The sequence below is a fragment of the Carassius gibelio genome, chromosome A19 (assembly GCF_023724105.1).
Source record: "Carassius gibelio isolate Cgi1373 ecotype wild population from Czech Republic chromosome A19, carGib1.2-hapl.c, whole genome shotgun sequence".
Classification (NCBI taxonomy): domain Eukaryota; kingdom Metazoa; phylum Chordata; class Actinopteri; order Cypriniformes; family Cyprinidae; genus Carassius; species Carassius gibelio.
Window position 1 is genome coordinate 11,151,440 of NC_068389.1, and position 21,282 is coordinate 11,172,721.

The window sequence follows — 21,282 nt, forward strand, 5'->3', positions numbered from 1 at the left end:
CCTCTTTGATGGAATCTGAACTGTGATTGGCTGAAAGCTCACCGAGACAAGTTGCTATTGAACTTCCTCAGTGCGCCGAAAGCCTGACAGGCGCAGGCTGTAATTGGAGGGTAAAATGGCGCTGAGTTCTCAAGGAACAAAGAAGAAAGTTTGCTATTATTATGACGGTAAGAATGGTATTTTTACCAGCGTTATATCGAGCTGTTATTGCCAGAGAAATGAAACGCAGGGTCTGCTTTGGATAAATTCTGCATCACGCTTAAGTTCCTGAGTGCAGCCTAATTGTTAGCCGCACGGCGCTAATGCTAGTGTTAGCTTAGCGTGCTAGCAGCTCTTCATCCTGTTGTTCTTCTTATTCACTGTTAGCATCAAGAACACAGCATGGAATTCACACACTTTTTTTAATATATATTTTTTTGCAAGTGCAGTATATCTGCGTACACTTAACCGCGAGTGTTCTTTATTTCCCACATATAACATATATAAAATTAGCTTCACATTTTGGACCGTAAGAGTTGGGATAAATTGAGCTCGCGCTGTTGTTCATGTGTTCAGTGTTAGCAGAAGTAACTCATCACTCCGAGCGTGTCTGAATGATGCTCTGCTTCATAGCGCGGGCTGTTTTGTCTTTCCCCCTGCTTTTTGCACGTATCTGCCCTTATAATCACGTTTGAACAGCATGTTGTGGATATTAATGATCAGTTCGAACCGTGCATCTGGCTTCGTGTCTAACTCCAGGCCTGTTGGAAAAAATTTATTGATCCGTAAACTAAGCAATAATTCAGTTTTTTTAAACAGCATAGTTTTATATGTCTTATAGTTCTTGTTTTATAATATTCTGTTAAATTTAATATCTTTTTAATCTATCAATAATGATTGTTTTCCTTCTTTCCCAGGGGATGTTGGCAATTACTACTATGGCCAGGGTCATCCCATGAAGCCCCACAGAATCCGCATGACCCACAACCTCCTGCTCAACTATGGGCTGTATAGGAAAATGGAAATTTACGTAAGGGAAATTAATCATTGTTTTGTATTATTTGTTTATTCATCTAAGCCAATTTCTTCACTTGTTTGCATGTTCAGCGGCCTCATAAAGCCAATGCTGAAGAAATGACCAAGTATCACAGTGACGATTACATCAAGTTCCTCTTTTCCATCCGCCCAGACAACATGTCTGAGTACAGCAAGCAGATGCAGAGATGTAAGTTTTTTTAATCTATATGTTCAAATATGAGGTCTTAAAAAAAATAGAGTGCATTAAAATTGATTTGTGATGCAAGTTGCTTTACTCTGGACCGTCAGCATGTTTTATTGTCTATGCAGTTAACGTAGGGGAGGACTGTCCTGTCTTTGACGGCTTATTTGAGTTCTGTCAGCTTTCAACTGGTGGATCTGTTGGTAAGTGTATTTAATGAAGTTTACGTAATCTTTTTTTATGGTTTGTACAGTTAAGTGTTTCTTTTTTTCTAATTGTATATCCTAATAATTTCCAGCTGGGGCTGTGAAACTCAACAAACAGCAGACAGACATTGCCATTAACTGGGCAGGAGGCCTTCATCATGCCAAGAAATCTGAGGCGTCTGGTTTCTGCTACGTCAATGACATCGTTCTGGCCATTCTGGAGCTACTCAAGTATGCCCTTTAACTAAAAACTGAAACCCACACTACAGATAGCAATACTTTTATTCATTTGTTATTTATACACGCACAACCAGTCAAAAGTCTGGTTATTGTTTTTGAAATGAATCTCTTATGCTCACCAGTGCTACATCTTATTTAATCAAAAATGCAGTAAAACCGGAACATTCAAATAAAATTTTATTTATTTTAAACTTTTTAACAGTTTTCGCTGCTTTTATTCATTCATTCCAAGTTTTCTGACTGTAGTGTGTCATGGTTTCCACAAAATATTAAGCAGCATAATCATTATTCAATATTAATAGGAAGTAATTCACTATAAAGACCATTACAACCTAGTAATTATTGAAGCTTTTTACCGGGAATGTCTATTAAAGAAACATCTGTGATTACTTTAGAACAAAAAAACATTTTAACCAAAGGCCTCAAATCTTTTTAGGTACCATCAAAGAGTGCTTTACATCGACATTGACATTCATCACGGCGATGGAGTGGAGGAAGCTTTCTACACAACAGACCGTGTCATGACCGTGTCCTTCCACAAGTACGGAGAGTATTTCCCTGGCACTGGAGACCTCCGAGTAAGTACTTGCAAGTTAAGTAAATACTTTTTTGGTGAAAAGAGAGCTTGACGTTTGTTTGTTTTTTGCAGGATATCGGTGCAGGGAAGGGAAAGTACTATGCCGTGAACTACCCGCTCAGAGATGGTATTGATGATGAGTCATATGAAGCCATATTCAAACCTGTAAGTCTGTAAACTTAGCCATTTGTAAAATAATAATGATCTACACGGGTTTCTCAAATTGCAGTGATATTTGAGTCTTGAGAATCTCCTGTTTCTGAATGTCCTGCAGATCATGGCCAAAGTGATGGAGATGTACCAGCCCAGTGCTGTGGTGCTCCAGTGTGGTGCTGACTCTCTGTCTGGAGATCGGTTGGGCTGCTTTAACCTCACCATCAAAGGTATCACACACAAACCACACAAGCATCTCCAAAGTGAGTGGGATTTGTGTCTAACCAAACCCTTGTGTGTTCCTCAGGTCATGCTAAGTGTGTGGAGTACATAAAGAGCTTTAACCTGCCCCTGCTCATGCTGGGAGGTGGAGGCTACACCATCAGGAACGTGGCCCGCTGCTGGACCTATGAGACGGCTGTAGCGCTGGACAGCACCATTCCCAATGGTGAGACACTCTTGATTGTGTTCGATTATCACATGTTTTGTTCTCTCCGTGGTGAACACCATTTAACTTGTTTCGTTCCATCAGAGCTCCCGTACAATGACTACTTTGAGTACTTTGGACCTGATTTCAAGCTTCACATCAGCCCCTCAAACATGACCAATCAGAATACAAATGACTATCTGGAAAAGATCAAGTAAGTGGGATGAAGGGCCAAACGTTTCATTCAGAATAACGAGAAACCATGTATGAATGTAAATTGGACTAAGTTTGTAAATATTGGATTTTATATTACAAAACAAAAGCGACCAATTTTTGCAAGGTATACATTGAAATGTTCTGTTTCTCTCCTCTAAGTATTTTGTATCTGTCTCCTCCCTCATTTTTGTTCCATTCAGGCAGCGTCTGTTTGAGAATCTGCGGATGTTGCCTCATGCCCCAGGGGTTCAGATGCAGGCGATCCCAGAGGATGCTGTTCAGGAAGACAGCGGAGATGAGGAGGAAGACCCTGACAAACGCATCTCCAGTGAGTGCCGCCTTTATTCACTTGTTGGCAGCTTTTTCTTTAATTGCATACTCCCAAACATTGAGACACCTTGACTTGTCATTGTGGACCAATAAGTTTAGATTGAGATCGGAGTTCTGCACAGTGCTTGACAGGTGTTTTTCTCATCTATAGTCCGTGCTCATGACAAGCGGATAGCCTGTGACGAGGAGTTCTCGGACTCTGAGGACGAAGGACAGGGCGGCCGGAGAAATGCAGCCAGTTACAAAAAGCCTAAGCGAGTGAAGACTGAAGAAGAGAAGGATGGAGAAGAGAAGAAAGGTGAGCCAACAGGTACAGATCGTTTCTTTCACTTCAGTAAGAACAACAGTTGAACTTCTGAAACTGCATTTTGCTGATTGTGTTCACAAATTGTATTAAAGCACTGTATTCTAGTTAAGAGACGTGAGATTGACACACTGTCAATTCCTCTCATTCAATAGCAGATGTTAAAGAAGAGGAGAAAGCTTCAGAGGAAAAAATGGACACAAAGGGGTGAGTTATGTCACATCATGGATTATGAAATATGTGCTCAGGTTTTCTGGCTGTATAAACCTCATTGTAAATTGCAGTTGTTTCTTTATTAATTTAATACTTTTTTTTATTTTTTTTCATCAGAATTAAATTGATAGTTACTTTAAAAACTGTATAATGTTACATATCTTCAAATAAATGCTGTTCTTTTGAACTTATTCAAAGCATTTTCCACAAATATTGAACTGTTTTTAATAATGATGATGACTCTTTCTTGAGCAGCAAATCAGCACTGAAGACTGTTGTAATGATGCTAAAAAAGTTTTGCCATCACAGGAATACATTATTTTAAAATATATAAAAATGTGTGAATATATAAAAATGTAAATATATGCATTTAGCAGGCACTTTTGTCCAAAAGCGACCAAAGCGTGCATTCAGGCTAACATTTTTTTTTTTTTAACCTAACGTGCTCCCTGGGAATCGAACCTACAACCTCCTTTTGTGCTACTTATGCAATTCTCTACCACTGAGAGAGAGATACACACAAAATACTGTTTTTACTCTGTTCAAATAAATGTAGCTTGAGCAGACTTTCAAAACACCAAATCTCACCAACACCAAAGTTCTTAACCATACTGTATATCGCAGTATTTATAGTTTTCAATATTTGAATACAATTTATTCCATATTTTCTTGAATGTTCGTGACACTCCAACTATATGTATATATTTTTTTTATTTACAGGCCAAAAGAAGAATTAAAACCAGTCTGAGGAAAGGACATGTGGTCCTCACGGATGCATGAACTTGTCATACACTCTCATCTTGTCAAACGTCAAACCCACATTCACACGCTAGATGTTAGCTCTAGTCCTGAGCTAAGGACTGTAAATTATTTTGTAAAACTCGTTTTACTATTTGTAATCTAATGAAGCGGTATAAAAGTTTTTACATTTACAAGTGTGAAATGACAATTTATTTGACTTTTTTTGAAACCATGTTTATTTGCCTCCCATCTTTAACCCTTAAGTTACTGTTTACCAACGTTAGCACCTGAAACAGGACCAGAGATAGCACATATCTTTTCTCTCCCATCACGGGAAGCGTTCCCCTTGGATTTGTTTTCAATCATGCATTGACACACTTATTGGCCGCTCCTATTTGGTTTTCTCTTCGGATGCTGTTTGTGTATGGTATCCTTTACCTCGTTTTTAAGCGTTAAATGTTTGTTTTTATTAAGATGTCTGTCTTGATGGCTCTGTATTGAACTTTCCCTTGGCTGGTGGGGCATGGCAAAGACTTGCTGTATTGCTGTTAGAGTCCAGATTCTTTTCTGTTGTGGTTACGCTAGCACGTCAGTCACACGGCTGACCAGATATAGCCGTTTGGAATTCCAGAGTTCAGTGGTTGTGAAATGTCCTTATTATAACAATGACTTTGATAAATAAAGAAATAAAATGGTGACATTTTGTGGGTTTCATTAATCTTGCACAAACACAATGTCTTCATGTTCACAGATTGTCTAGCAGTAAACGTATAGTATGTGTGATTATCACTGGTCGAATTAGGTTTATATTTGGAAGTGAAACACTGGTAACACTTTACAGTCTAGAGTTTGTTTACACCGGTATAACAGCATTTGAACTTCTGCACAACATATTTGGATTTGGGGTACTAGCAATGAACCATGAATCGCCTGTTGATCATGCCATGTGCCATATTCCTGCTGCAAGAAGGCAGTGTCTGTAATGTTAGATACCTAAGACAGTGCTACAGGCAGATGACGGTTAATGCTTGCAGTGGAAATCCCAAATGTAACCATGTGCCCCAAAAGACGTTTTCAAGAATCTTGGTGAAAGAGTGAAGGAACATCTCGCTGCGGCCCATAAGGTGGTGCGTGTATATACAGTATTGTTCAAAATAATAGCAGTACAATGTGACTAACCAGAATAATCAAGTTTTTTCGTATATTTTTTTTATTGCTACGTGGCAAACAAGTTACCAGTAGGTTCAGTAGATTCTCAGAAAACAAATGAGAACCAGCATTCATGATATGCACGCTCTTAAGGCTGTGCAATTGGGCAATTAGTTGAATTAGTTGAAAGGGGTGCGTTCAAAAAAATAGCAGTGTGGCATTCAATCACTGAGGTCATCAATTTTGTGAAGAAACAGGTGTGAATCAGGTGGCCCCTATTTAAGGATGAAGCCAACACTTGTTGAACATGCATTTGAAAGCTGAGGAAAATGGGTCGTTCAAGACATTGTTCAGAAGAACAGCGTACTTTGATTAAAAAGTTGATTAGAGAGGGGAAAACCTATAAAGAGGTGCAAAAAATGATAGGCTGTTCAGCTAAAATGATCTCCAATGCCTTAAAATGGAGAGCAAAACCAGAGAGACGTGGAAGAAAACGGAAGACAACCATCAAAATGGATAGAAGAATAACCAGAATGGCAAAGGCTCAGCCAATGATCACCTCCAGGATGATCAAAGACAGTCTGGAGTTACCTGTAAGTACTGTGACAGTTAGAAGACGTCTGTGTGAAGCTAATCTATTTTCAAGAATCCCCCGCAAAGTCCCTCTGTTAAAAAAAAGGCATGTGCAGAAGAGGTTACAATTTGCCAAAGAACACATCAACTGGCCTAAAGAGAAATGGAGGAACATTCTGTGGACTGATGAGAGTAAAATTGTTCTTTTTGGGTCCAAGGGCCACAGACAGTTTGTGAGACGACCCCCAAACTCTGAATTCAAGCCACAGTACACAGTGAAGACAGTGAAGCATGGAGGTGCAAGCATCATGATATGGGCATGTTTCTCCTACTATGGTGTTGGGCCTATTTATCGCATACCAGGGATCATGGATCAGTTTGCATATGTTAAAATACTTGAAGAGGTCATGTTGCCCTATGCTAAAGAGGACATGCCCTTGAAATGGTTGTTTCAACAAGACAATGACCCAAAACACACTAGTAAACGGGCAAAGTCTTGGTTCCAAACCAACAAAATTAATGTTATGGAGTGGCCAGCCCAATCTCCAGACCTTAATCCAATTGAGAACTTGTGGGGTGATATCAAAAATGCTGTTTCTGAAGCAAAACCAAGAAATGTGAATGAATTGTGGAATGTTGTTAAAGAATCATGGAGTGGAATAACAGCTGAGAGGTGCCACAAGTTGGTTGACTCCATGCCACACAGATGTCAAGCAGTTTTAAAAAACTGTGGTCATACAACTAAATATTAGTTTAGTGATTCACAGGATTGCTAAATCCCAGAAAAAAAAAATGTTTGTACAAAATAGTTTTGAGTTTGTACAGTCAAAGGTAGACACTGCTATTTTTTTGAACACACCCCTTTCAACTAATTGCCCAATTGCACAGCCTTAAGAGAGTGCATATCATGAATGCTGGGTCTTGTTTGTTTTCTGACAATCTACTGAACCTACTGGTCACTTGTTTGCCACGTAGCAATAAAAAATATACTAAAAACCTTGATTATTCTGGTTAGTCACATTGTACTGCTATTATTTTGAACAATACTGTATACCTCTAAAATAAATTCAGGTGAGATAATGACCTCGTTTTCATTGTTGGATGAAATATCCCTTAAATGTGTGTAATGAACAATATCATAACCTAGATTAATTGTAGAAAAAAAATACTTTGTAAACAAAAAAAACAACTTGTATTAGTTAAACCAAGTATATCCATTTAGTATTTCTATAGTAACGGCACGGCACCAAAGTGTAAAAAGACAAGTAGTTACAAAACAGACCTCTTAATCTCAAACCCAGTTTATTCATAATGTTCCATTCATTAGAAATCAGTTTAAATGCAATATTTGTATGAAGATCACTGTATAACACAACCTCCATGTTCAGCCTTGTGAAGTGGATCAGGTGTTACTATTGTGTTCAGATGATGAACTGTCCTGGTTATTACGCCTCGAGCTCAAAATCAAAATACTGGGGATCAAAGTAATGAATTCGGGTGTAACCATCCTCTCCTCCACTGCTGTAACTGTGGGTGCAAAAGAGGGTGAGGGATGCTTGATTCAATTATGAAGGACAGATATTGAAAACAAGATTTACATGACTGTTAAATCAAAGTAAATGCTCTAAGAAAACAAATGCAGGAACTAACCTTTTCCCATCTGGGTGGAAGGCCACGCAGTTAATGGGGCCGAAGTGTCCCTTCACGCGGCCAAACTCCTCTTCATAAGCTGCATGGAAGAACCTAGAAGATTGTGACAATTCCAGATAAGGATTAATTTTCCTTCAAATCAATGCATTTTCATGATTTATGATAAATTGCCATTACTTTACCAGGCCTGCGAATGACATTTCCCATGCATGTGTGAATCACAGTTAAACACACTAACCTGGCCTCGAATTTACCGATCCTTGTAGAGGTGGTTGTGACTTCCATGGCCTCCTGACCACCTCCCATCACCACCTGAGCAACACAGTTTGCTTCAAGTTACACAAATGAACTGAAGTTCAGCATGGGAGACACTACAGTAGATTTCAAAGACGTACATGGTCCATGATGGGCGAGATGGCGGCGGAGTTAACCGGTCGCTCCGTCTTGAAGGTTTTGATGTGCTCGAGGCTTGTGGAGTCGAACATCTGCACAATGAATGAAGCGCTATGTGAGTCAGACTAACCCAGCATCACTCCTGACACAGTTTACCATTCGCTTTTCAACAAACCTTGGCTGTACAGTCCTTGGAGGCACTGATGAGCATGGTGAGATCCACAGACGACTGGATGTCATTGATCTGTTTGGTGTGTTCCTTTGCAGTCTTCAAAATCTCCCCTGACTGAAGAATCACGCATTAGACAACAAGATTTCTAATGTTTTTGAAGAAATGGTAATGCGAGAGAAACAAAAGGCACAAACCTTAGCACTGAACTGGTTAATTTCTCCATTCTCATGTCCGGCAATCACAAACTCTCCCAGCGGACCCCACACAGCGCTGGTGATCTTTGACTCGTTGCAGGGCACAGACAGATACGGCTGGTTGTCCTCTGTGGGAAAAGAACTATATTAAATATCTCGGCCAGGAATGCATCACCAATGTTGCTTTAACCATCAGTGGTCAAATACTAACCGATCTGTTGGGGGTCTCGCAGGTCAAAATAGTTGAGAAAGCACTGGTAGCCCATCTGCTTGTCTGTGGAGAACATGATGATGTTCCCACTGAAGTCAAAGCCACACGTCCTCACCGCCGAGTTAGTCTCCAGCAGAGCCAGCTGCTTTCCTGAACAAGTCAACACACAAACCTCATTCATCCAAGAAGACTAAAGGTGTGTGTGACAAATGTAGTTTTCTTTAAAATTGTAATAAACGTATCCTTGTGTCAAGAAAGGAACAGAGAGGTGCGTGTGTATTTGATATTGTACTAAACTGCCAACCTGTCTCGCAGTCCCAGAGCCTGCAGCTGTTATCAGCAGATCCCGTCAATACATTCTTGGTGTCCCCTTTGAAACGTGTCAAGAACAACTTTTCCAGAAACAAATGAGTGCATGTGGAAAATCCACCTTTATCCAAATTAATTTAGTTAACACACACATGAATGAGATTTAGCATCGCTCCAAGAGTCCAGAAGATCTTTTAGGAAGGATACAGTCGACATCCACACACCAGACAGCCCCCGTGTGTCCATTGTAAGTGCCGAGCCTTTCTCCATTGACCGAGTACCACACATTCGCAATCTGAGATGACAATATATATGAGAAACATAGCAACACAACCAGACAAGGATTAAATATTTCTTAGTAGTTTATTACTTACTGGATCCTTGGCTACTGAGAACAAGAGATCTCCTTCCCTGTTGTATTTGATCTGGGTGATGGACCTCTCGTGGCCCTGGAGCAGAATCGGTCTCTGTGCGAAACATGAAGCAGGTTCATTTACTTTACAGTCTCAGTCACTGTAGTTACACACGATTGTATGCACTTCTGTAAGTGTTCGTTTCCCTCGTATTGTCACTGATGAAACTTTACAATCATATAAAGGATCTAACGTAACATTTCGCCAAATTTGAAACGTAGCATTTGTTAGCTACTAAAAACCGGCGGTCAACAGACTTCCGGTGTGTATGCAATTCATTTAATAGCTCAGAAACTACATATATCTAGACTTACCATTATCTCCGGTTTTGTATCGACAGAATATAACAGAAATTATATTTAAATCTGCCGTAGGAAAACAACAGCGCGCCGTACGCGTGCTCAACTGCTCCCGGTTATAAACGGAAAAGACGGAGTTCACTTCCGGTACAGAGAAAAAACAGGTCCCCGCAGAAAAATAGACTATTCGAACGGTCCGGTCTTAAACAACAACCAAAGAACACTGTGTATTTACTGTCTTTAGTTACACAACTGAAATCAACATGTCAGTTTTATTAGAAAAATAAAATGAAAGGTTTATTGTTTTGTTCTTATTATTATGTCTCTCGAATATCGAATGCTGTTAAATCGAGTTCAAACACTGAGCTTTACTATTAATAAATAAATGTATTTATTAACACACACACACACACACACACACACACATATACTATTACTTAAATTTACACAATATAAACGTTTATTTTAATAATAATATGTTCTATTTTAAAATATTAAAAACAATATATATATGCAGTACATCAAATCAATAAATTCAATGAGAAACATTCAAATGTAAAGAATAAATAGAAAAAGATGAACAACATTATAATATGAAACATATCCAGAGTACAGTAACAAAATAAAAATAAATAAATAAAACTTTTTGGGAGCGTCACTTTATACAATATCATACCAGTTTACATTATGAGTTTGAATAGCTTTTTTGATTGTGCAATTACATGAGAAAAGTTTGGTTTAGAGCCTGACCATTTCATTTTATGAATATGAAACTTCACCATTAAAATTCACTATTGTATGAAATATGCTTTCTCTTTGTCAAATCCATGATCACTGAAGTATATTAGGCTATTACATAAAATTCACTCAGCTGCAAAGAAATGTCCAATATTAATTGGATTAAGATTAATATTATCTTAACAAAAAAAAAAAAAAAAAAAACTCCACATCAATCTAAAATATTTTTGAATGTATACAATGAAAAAAAGAAATGAAAAATAGTTTCCTTTTCACCTTTACAGAAACCACAACTGTAATCAATTTCTAATTTAAAGCGTTCCAGCACGTTTAACTTGATATAATCTATGTTTTACTTTTTTTTTTTTTTTTTAAAAAAACCCTTTTATTTTGTTATTAATATAGAATTTGTCTACTGTTCGCCAAGCTTTACGCCAATTCACATCTCCAAATACAGAAGACCAGGAAAAGCGAGCTGGAGGATAAACAATGTTATTAAGTACATTCCTGATATAGCTATTTGAAACTCTATTTTTTATAATATTTATATCGCCATAAATATTTTACTTTTGATCTCTTACAAATTCTAATCTTTCTCCTGTGATGCATTTCTGAGAAGGAACAAAACTTTTTGAGGGATTGCATCCATTACAACTCCAAATTGCTAACTGGTATTTTAAAGTTATTCAAAAATTCTTTATAACGTTAAAAGAACTCCATCATTGTTTAGGAGCTGGCTAACCACTATTATATATTTTTTTAAGTAAATTAAAATATAAAGATTTATTTTTGTATAAGCTGTCTTTCTTGTTCCAAATATAGTACCTCCTTGGTGAGAAATTATGTTTGTAGGCCAGAGTCCATGCCATAAGAGCTTATGAAATTTTGCTAACTTCACCTTTTTTTTTTAATTCAATAATTGCATTTCAACAAAAGGTTGAGGTCAGCCAATTGCTTGAACAGATAGTTGGGAAAGGAGTTCCAAATACGGTCTTTATTTTTTTAAATACTGAATAAGCCAATTTATTGTAAGTACATTGTTAAACTCAACACCTCTAGACCACCATGATCTTTGGAGTTGCATAAAACTTATTTTCTCAGTTAATGAGGCTTGTTAGGGATTTTATCCTATTTTAAAATAATCATCAATAAGTTTGGCTTATCTTTAGTTTTGTTTCTCAACCACACAGGCAAAGTTATTAGTTTACGTTATCATGTGTGATGTATAAATTTATCAACAATAAAAAAAAAAAACAGTAATCACATTTAAATGTTCTAAGTATTTTAATTAGCAAATAAATGTATACAGGATGTGGGGGGAAATCAAGAAACATCTTTGGTACCTTCTTATGTAATGGGAATGTCAAATTTGAATAACCAGCAAATAAAATAAAATACCATTTGACAAACATTTTGAAACGTAAAAATCTAAACCTGTGCAGAAACCTTGACTGACAGGAATGAAATATGGAAGGATTTACGAGGTCAGCTGATGACTTGATGCACTACATGAAAAAAAAAAAAAAAAACACTACCAATATTAAAGGGGCACAACAATGTGTCAAAGTGATATAATGGAGGGAAAAAAAAAATTCTAGAGTGCTTAAATTTACTGACATCACAAAACTAAGTCACTTTGTGTGGAACGTACATTCATTTCACAGCATGTCAGTGCTTTGCTCACATGCTCAACACTGAGATGACATGAACAGAGCTAGAATTGCATAGTGTACTTGAATCTTCCCATTTAATCTGATGTTTAATGTAACCGTTTATTTATTTTTACATTTTGAATAACACATTTAGTAAGACAAACAATCATGTGATCAGTATCGGAAAGTGAAGAAGAAAAAAACAAACAAAAAAAAACCTGTCCGACTGAACTCACACACAGAATGAGAATTGCTCACGACATCATTTAAGTGCACAATCCTAATTAGAAGTTGATGGAACTGGGTTAAAGGAATGCATCTATAATGGTGGCTATATAAACTTCAAGAAGCTAGTGGTGCTCTAAGATGGTGAAAACTAAAAGATACATGTGACAAATTCAAATGCTGTGCAAAAGCATAAAAGTAAATCTAAGTTCTGATCACATGAACCTTAAATGCAAAAACAATTTTAGTCTTAACTGTATGCCTACAATTCTAAACTCTGAGTAGTGAAGATGAATAACAAATCATACATTCTTTGTTTGGTGCAAACTATGATTTGTGGGGTTTAAAACGAAGAGAGAGGGTGGCTGGAGAGTGTACAAGCAGAGTTTACCTGATGCAACAACTTAAGGCGAGAAATTAAATAAAAACCCCCACAGAAATCGCATCACCTAACTGCTGTTTCACGGCAAAGAATGTTTCACAGATTTCAGCAGTCCACCTGTTAGGATTCTTCAGCCAAACTGAAAAGAGACAAGCATTTAGTGATCAAACACTGAGGATTCCAACACAGCAGCAACATCAATGCCCCTCAAAATGCAAATATGGGATTTTTTTAGGGGAATAGGGTTGGATAAAGCAAGCCAAATTAAAACAAAAGAATATAAACGCAGCATAGGAATCATGTTGAAGGCACAATCTTCCCTGACACAATGAAACCCCCCAGGAGCAGCCAAGTCAGTGGTCCCGTTGTGGACACAGATGCAGAAAACAACAGAGGCTGACAGCCGACGGAGGCTCGGGTAGAGGTGGGAAGGATTGTGTGTGTCCTGGCCGCCCAGAAACAACAAGACTCAATCCTGGGCCGAGCAAACCTCTCTGTGAGTCTCGGCCTCTAGTTCTGCAGTGCAGTGGCAGGCCGGGCTACAAGCGCTCTGTGGAGTCTCTGGGCTGTTCTGATGGACAGGGCTGCCCTCCTCCGAGTCTGTGGCTTCTGGTGGGGACCCCGTCTCCGGTTCTGGCTTACTCTCAATGCCTGTGGAGACATCCTGAACCTTCTTACTCAGCTCGTTGCGTTCTATCTGTAACGCACGACAGAGCTTCTCCAGTCTCTGCACTTTCACTTGCACGCTTTCGTACTCCTTGTCTCGTACTGTTTTCTACAGTGGACACAGAGAGAAATGATATAAAGCTAAGATTTTCAGCAAAGCTTTAACTGACAAATACGTCTGAGTTCAGAGATCGGAGTACAACAATCACCTCCTCTGCCATTTCCAGCAGGGTTTTGTTACTACTTTCCCATCGTGATCTGTACATGGTCGTTTCCTTCTCCAGCTTCTTAATCTTCTTTGTCATCTGCGGCACAATACAAATACAGATTAAATCCCCTTCACATACAGACTTTAAAGATTTAGGTTTCATGTTGTTAAATATGTAACAATGCCCAAGACGACCTATCTAACGGTTTCTTTGTGGGGGCATGAAGTACACAGCCTCTAATAATTATCAACAAGTCATTTACCTTTTCCATCTCTTGTTTGAATGTTGTGAACACCTCGTTGCTTTTGGAAAGCGTGCTTTGAAACTCTTCAAACTTCTCTGTGTACAGTGAGAGCTGTAAACAACAAAAAAAAAGACATTTTAGCCTCAGATTTACTTGAGACAAACACATTTTTACAATTACCGCTTGACTGTGTAAAGAATCACGCTAGGGAGTTCTGGGCAGTTGCTAGATCCCACATTTAATGTACATTCTGACCCTCAATAGACAGCAACGTAACTGTTCAAGGCCCAGAATGGTAGAAAGGACATCGTTAAAACAGTACATGTGACATCAGCGGTTCAACCTTATTTTTATGAATCTACAAAAATACTTTGAGCACAAAGAAAACCACCATTCTGACACAGAACATGTATGCGCTGCGCCAACGTGCAGCAGAAACTGACATGGAAGAGAAGAATTTGTTGAATAAAGTCGTTATTTTTGTTTTCTTTGTGCACAAAAAGTATTATCGTAGATTCATAAAATTAAGGTTGACCCGTGATGTCACATGGACTGTTTTAACAATGTCCTCTCTAACTGTCTTGGCCTTGAATTTGGTAGATCCCTTGCGGTCTACAAGGGTCAGAAAGCTCTCGGATTTCACCAAATATATCTTAATTTGTGTTCTGAAGATGAACGAAAATCTTACGGGTCTGGAACGATACATACATTTTCATTTTTGGGTGAAATTAACCTTTAATGTTTTTGGAAAGAAGTCTATTTTGCTCACCAAGGTTGCATTAATTTGATGAAAAAGACAGTAATATTGTTACAAAATAAAAAAGGAATTTCTCCCATTTTAATATATTTTAAAATTGAGCTTATGCCTGTGATGCAAAGCTGAATTTTCTGCATAATTTCTCCAGTCTTCATTGTCTAATATGTTGTGATCTATGTTCTTCACCTGCTGTTTCAGATGGACTTCCTGCTGTTTCATGAGCTCATACATCCTCTGGGACTCCGCTGCCTCTTTCAGGAGCTGAAGGAGGAAGAAATGACAAACCACACATACATCTTAATTAGTGACTGGCAGCTCTTACCTAGAGGATGTAACCACACTGGCAGATATATAGTGCAAGTCTCACAGTACAGTTATGGTACATTCATCTCCTCAATTAGCATATTTGTTTGTTTCGGTAACTTCAGCTGACTGCATGTGTGCTGTAAAGTGTGTAAGGATGTAGAAACTCACAAAGTCTTTCTCCTTCTGATGCCGTTCCTCCGAGGCCTTGAGCAGTGCTTGTGCCTGATGAAGCTTTGCATCTACCAGCTGTTGCTGCAGATCTTTCTGCTTGAACACCTTGTCAATATGCTAAGAGAGAAAACAACTCTCTTAGGTACAGTGGCTTCAAAACAACACTTTTCATACTTAAAAATATATGGATATCATTGCATTCTACAGTATGCAATATAAAACCAAGTGTCACCTGAAAACTAATTTTGCTTGTTTTTGCTGGTGTACTGTACACAGTGATGTTGACTAGTCACATTAACATATATTTGAAAAGAATCCACATAACTTGTCTTCATTTTGAACAGCACTGTAAATTCTCTATTAAAAAAAAAAAAAAAAAAATATATATATATATATATATAAAATTTAAAGCCTAACAAATAGTAACATAGATGGTACTGATTTACAGACAACTTCCATTATAACTTATTAAAATGTTCTTTTCCCTTCCAGAAGTTTTCTTTTCATCCTTTATTGCCACATATCTCACCTCCTCTCTGAGCTCATACTGCTCAATAAGCTTCTTCAGTTTGTCAGCCAGCTCCATGTTCTCCTGCCTTAGGTTTGCATTACGCTTGTTGTGCTGCTCCATCTGAGCTTGGATGTCATTCAGTGTCACCTGGAAATGTGAGGTCACTTCCTTCCTTTTCTCCTCCTCCAATCGGGCACGCTGCACACCATCCTCCTGCCAAGCACAGCAACCATCGATCCATTCATCTCATTAGGCAACATATAATGCAACATGCCTCTGGTTATGTGAAATGTGAGCACTGTGTGCTCAGGCGCTGCCTTTTTCAGCGCAGTCAAAATAAAAGTCCCACCTCGAACACATCGGCCTAGCAGAAATATTATTGGCCGATGCCGATATTTCAAAAATGCCGAATATCGGCCACTAATATCAAATTAGTGTACCTTAAGTGTGCGGTTGTGTCTCTGCAGTTCTCGACAGAGACTCTCCAGCTTGCTGCGTGCCAGGATGGCTTTGCTGTGCTCGTTTCTTAAGTTGTCCTTCTCCTGGATCAGCTGCGTCTGCTTCTTCTGCAGGGACCGCATCTGTTTCTGAGCATTACGGTTCTCCTCTAGCTGAACCAAACAAAGCAGGACAGGAGCATTGTTATAATTTGTCTAAATCAAGGCTGTCAATGGCAACACACTGTCTGCCAAAGGCTGTGGGGAGCAATGACGTCATCACTTTATCAAATCTCTGTCAGGACACACAGAAAACTTTTCTAGCACTACATGAAACCAGTCCTTTGTGCAACTCAAAATTAGCCTTTTTTATGTTTGTACAGGATTTTTTTTTCTTTTCATCATGACCATTTTCGACCTTCGATAAGAGTGATATTTTCTCTTTTATACAACAAATGATCTGAGAAGTTGACATCTTTTGATCATCATCGTCATCATCGTGTCTCACCAGCTCAGCATACTTCTTACAGAGACCACCCAACTTCTCCTCTGGAGTGCTCAGTGTGTTGAAGGTCTGCATTAGAAGGGTTATCTCCTTGCCTAAAACACACAAGTGGAAAACATACTATAAATTAAACACAAGGCTGGTTATTGACACAGATTTGATTTGATTCCGGGAATCTCAAGCCCTTGATTCATTTCGATTCAGATGATGATCAGAAATATTTTCAGGTCAAAAAATAAATAAATCTATATTATGCAAACTACATAGTATAAAATCAACATCAAGAAGATCAGAGCCTTTCTTTCGGGAACATGCTGCACAACTCCTTGTTCAAACTCTTGTTCTGTCCAGGCTGGACTATTGAAATGCTCTCTTGGCAGGTCTTCCAGCCAGTTCTATCAAACCTTTACAATTAATCCAGAACGCCGCAGCAAGATTGATTTTTAATAAGCTAAAAAGAATACACGTTCACACCTCTGTTTATCAATTTGCTCTGGCTTCCAATAGCTGCTCGCATAAAATTCAAGGCATTGATGTTTGCATAAAATTGAAAATTTTGTAAGTGATGTCATATTTCTGCAGGAAAATGACAGACACTACAGCAACACATGTAAGCAAAGACAAATAACAAACAAATAACACCCGTCTCACCATATTGAACAATCTCACAATTATCAAATCCAGCACATACTGCACTGAAAACAAACCAACTGTCTGTGACTTAACATTACAGCACTTTTGATAGCACTTTATTGTATCTTATTTACACTACCATTCAAGTTTATGGAGTCAGTAAGAAATAAGTGGCTTATGCTCACTTAAAACTGATGATGCACCGGTTGACCGGCCATAAATCAGAACCGGACGGTTTTTGCTTAAAATACGCCATCGGCAATCGGACAGTTTTTGGTCTTTGGTCGTATATCGTATTTCATATCGTATTATTCATATCGTGCGCACAGACTACATTGTAATCATTCGCTATCATGTAATTTGTGTGGAAGATAATAGTTATTTATTTTTCATTGGCTCAAGTAAAAAAAATATAGATGTGAATCATTCATTACCCTATTTATTTTTTTTATTTTTTTTGGATGAATGAAACACTTTGCATCTTTTTTTTTTTTATTCGCACCAACATTATTGGATTTTAACATTTTGGAATTATTTATATAGCATACTTTTATTCAGTCTCACTGGTAAAGACCTTTTTATTTTATTTTAAAACCAAATGTAAAAACTAAAATACTGAACGTTGATTAAGAAACCTCTTATTAAACGCGTGTTGAATGTGTTGTCTGGATTGTAGAACTATGCAGCTGTTGCCTTTAATTTCACATGGTCACAAGGCCAGTTCTCTGTAGTTTCAACCCAATTCAAAACAAAAGCTGAATGCTGATGTCTGTACCATCTATGTTTGTATTGAATGTAGGCTACTTACTGTGCAGTTACTGCCGTTAATTTCAGATGATTATGGTTATAATTTTTTAGGGGTGCTCCGATCACGATCGGACCGATCGTTAATGCGCATCTCGTCAGTAAAGCCGGTGTCCTGACATTTTATCCTACCCCGTCAGATTTTCCTACCCGGGTTTACTGCGCACGCGCACATCAATATTGCGTCCTTTGTCTCATGCTAAACAACGATATTTAATGTATCTGCATTACTGTAAGGGTAGGTTTAGGGCTGGGGTAGGTGTAGACTTTAATAAAAACGCAATCTAATTGGTAGAAAATAATATTTATTGTTGGTTTCCTGTAACTGTATCCCTTTTAGCTAGAACCGCGAATATAACACATAATTACTGTATTTGCAGTACTGTAAGGGTATGATTAGGGTTGTGGTAGGTGTAGACGTTAATAAACCATAACTTTACAGTAGAATTTTCATTGTGGAATTGTACTACCCACTGTTTTGGTGGGAGGTAGGAAAATCTGACAGCGTAGGACAAATCGACAGAACACCGGTTCTCTAATCAGCCGTTAATTCCATCAGGTGCGTGATTTCACATAGAGCAGCTGTTACCACACAGAGCCGTTGTTAACTGAGAAGATGCGCCAATGAACGCTGAAAATTAACGTGATTTGCTCATCTTCTCTATTAACAACGGCTCTGTGTAGTAACAGGTGCTCTATGTGAAATCACGCACCTGATGGAATCAACCGCTGATTAGAGAACCGGCTTTACTGACGAGATGCGCATTAACAATCGGCCGATCGTGATCGGAGCACCCCTAATTATTTGCAATAGCCAAAAGCCTGTTTTGCCTATTAAATACCAAATAAACATCTTGTTTATGCATACTTTCCTTCTTTCTTGTTTGTTGCTTAAAGAAAAACAATAAATAAATCGGAATTGGCAAGTTTCCTTGTTAAAAAATAAATAAATAAAATAAAAATAAAAATTCGGTATCGGAATCGGCCATGAAAAATCATGATCAGTACATCCCTACTTAAACTCGGTTATATTTGCAAATGTTTTATATATTTTATAACTTCATATTCCACATATGCTTTAACTTTTTGTAAGATTCATTTAACTTCATGCAGGAAGCATTGTTTACTTAAACTTTCGCAGTCGAGACTCCATCTCCTTTTGGAGTTCATGCCCAGTTTTGGAGATCTCGGGGCTGCAGTTATATCTACTTGGAAATCTTGGTCAACTGTCTCTTTCCAACAGCGTAGAGATGTAAGAAGCACTGCTCACACAAGTCACTTTCAAAACAGGTTTTTGTTGCTCAACATAATGAATTCACATGACCAGCTTGAAAATAGGTAAAACTTGCATGGGGAATACTTGATCTTATTGTAAAGAATGGATTTTTCCCACATGAAAAGAGCATTAAAAAAGCATGTTCAGGCAAACACACTGACTCACCCAGCCCCTTCACTTTCTTCTTCTCCTGCTGCTTTTTCTGGTCCTTCTCCATCAATCCACTGCCATTCAGCTTGGTCTCCTCCTGCTTGCCATCCTCCTTCTCAGACAGTCCATTCACTTCCACACCATCAGGCTGACCGTTGGCCACCAGCATGTTCTTGCCGCCAACATCACCTTCCTCATGACAATAGGTGCTGAGGATGTCCTCCAGTTGTCTGCTCAGTTCCTCAGCCATGTCCCGGGAAACAGATTCAGAAAGCGCTCCAGCTTCTACCTCCTCCACTGAACACAAGAAACAGAAAATGAGTGGTAAGAAATATGGCAATGAATAAGTAGACACACTAGGGTTTTGCGCACTTACAGCCTTCCTCTGTCTGAGATTTGTTGGTTAGTGTGCCATCCGGCTGTGCTACGGTTTCTTTGGGGCTGTTGGTCATCTCAGATGCAGCGGTGCTCTCCTCTGTATCATCTGCACTGCTATCAGCTACTGGATCCTCCATCTCCATCTTCTGCATTGCTGATCTATGAAAAAATACTAAAAGGCACAACAGCAAACAGGTAAACGAATGCAAGAAGGCACACTGCATCTAAAAGCTTGAACAGTTCCGGTTTCAGAACGAATCTGCCGTGTGAGAGACTGGCAAAACAAACTAAGATGATTGGCTTTATAATATCATAACACGCTTATCACTAAACAACGACTTCAGATGACATCTAGGAAATGCAAACAAAATGACAATCATAAAACGCTTCCTGCAAACATTAGTCAACAGCTTACAGACGTCCAAAACAAAGAGCACGTGTTACTTTTAACTGACAGTTTGTAACTGTAGATAAACTAGAAGTGTAACTGAGAGCTGTACGTTAGCTGTGCAACATCTCGCTCGACTAGTTTAGCAGTCATGGCTAACCACACGCTCAGTTAAACGTCTGCTTACTAGCTCGACGCGCTCTACCGTTTGACAGTTTCACAAAACAAACACCTTGAATGCATCTGTGCTGTCAGCTAATATCGTTTAAACTATTACCAGTGTTTAGTTTGGTCCAAGAAACCACTCCGGACGATTATCACCAGGTTACCTTTCCCACTGCTGCTTCCAACTGACACAGGAAATGCCACGGTAACAACCGAAGATGATTGGTCGAACCTTTGCAAACTTCCGGTGTAATGTTATTTTATTAATGTTATAATATTGTACTATGGCAGTGTTTCTTCTTCTTCTTCTTCTTCTTCTTCTTCTTCCTCTTCTTCTTCTTATTATTATGTTTTCGTTTTTATGTTAGCTTCGAATGAATATTTCTTAAAATATTAGCCGAAGCTTTGAGTCAATTGAAGCATTAATTGAACCCATTGCTCCGCAAAATGATTCACAGTTTCGAAGCACTCGAAACCCTGAAAAATAATAGAATCTGCAGTCAAAACATAAAAAATGCAAACAAATTTCAGTTTAAAAACGAAATTACAAGATTAAAGTGTTTCGTTTCGAAACTCGAAGCCTCATTTTCTGAAATCACAAGTTCCGAACCACTGATTCAGAACAAAAGATTCGTGTTTCGAAGCCTCATATTTAAAGCGCCGATCATCGTTGGTCAGCGTGTTTGTCAGAAGACTCGTCTGGAGAAAATATGACTC

The 21,282-nt window shown here is 38.4% G+C and overlaps 3 protein-coding genes across 6 annotated transcripts; 1 reads left to right on the forward strand and 2 right to left on the reverse strand.

Moving 5' to 3' along the window:
- LOC127935505 (probable histone deacetylase 1-B) lies at positions 1 to 5,303 on the forward strand. 4 transcript variants are annotated; one of them, XM_052533426.1, is made up of 14 exons: positions 1 to 167; positions 897 to 1,009; positions 1,087 to 1,204; positions 1,327 to 1,401; positions 1,497 to 1,635; positions 2,081 to 2,222; positions 2,294 to 2,386; positions 2,496 to 2,604; positions 2,682 to 2,822; positions 2,907 to 3,015; positions 3,218 to 3,345; positions 3,499 to 3,657; positions 3,807 to 3,858; positions 4,585 to 5,303. In XM_052533426.1, exons 1-14 carry the CDS (start codon positions 116 to 118, stop codon positions 4,610 to 4,612), a joined length of 1,458 nt encoding a protein of 485 aa, XP_052389386.1. In that variant the 5' UTR covers positions 1 to 115; the 3' UTR covers positions 4,613 to 5,303. The 4 variants fall into 4 exon arrangements, with proteins under 4 accessions (XP_052389386.1, XP_052389387.1, XP_052389388.1 ...); XM_052533427.1 differs by having other exon boundaries at positions 3,810 to 3,858; XM_052533428.1 differs by having other exon boundaries at positions 3,499 to 3,645.
- A 2,309-nt stretch (positions 5,304 to 7,612) lies between these two features.
- Positions 7,613 to 10,307, reverse strand: eif3i (eukaryotic translation initiation factor 3, subunit I). The gene is made up of 11 exons (XM_052533433.1): positions 9,984 to 10,307; positions 9,631 to 9,723; positions 9,464 to 9,551; positions 9,252 to 9,317; positions 8,948 to 9,097; positions 8,737 to 8,864; positions 8,546 to 8,656; positions 8,373 to 8,462; positions 8,216 to 8,289; positions 7,978 to 8,070; positions 7,613 to 7,854 (listed from the first exon to the last, which is right to left on the reverse strand). The coding sequence occupies exons 1-11, from the start codon at positions 9,984 to 9,986 to the stop codon at positions 7,773 to 7,775; spliced, it is 978 nt and encodes a 325-aa protein (XP_052389393.1). The 5' UTR covers positions 9,987 to 10,307; the 3' UTR covers positions 7,613 to 7,772.
- Positions 10,308 to 11,971: 1,664 nt separating this feature from the next.
- Positions 11,972 to 20,820, reverse strand: LOC127935507 (alpha-taxilin). The gene is made up of 11 exons (XM_052533432.1): positions 20,678 to 20,820; positions 20,011 to 20,184; positions 19,650 to 19,931; positions 16,775 to 16,866; positions 16,270 to 16,440; positions 15,848 to 16,042; positions 15,316 to 15,435; positions 15,028 to 15,102; positions 14,103 to 14,195; positions 13,841 to 13,936; positions 11,972 to 13,740 (listed from the first exon to the last, which is right to left on the reverse strand). Exons 2-11 carry the CDS (start codon positions 20,162 to 20,164, stop codon positions 13,435 to 13,437), a joined length of 1,584 nt encoding a protein of 527 aa, XP_052389392.1. The 5' UTR covers positions 20,165 to 20,184; positions 20,678 to 20,820; the 3' UTR covers positions 11,972 to 13,434.
- Positions 20,821 to 21,282: the final 462 nt, after the last annotated feature.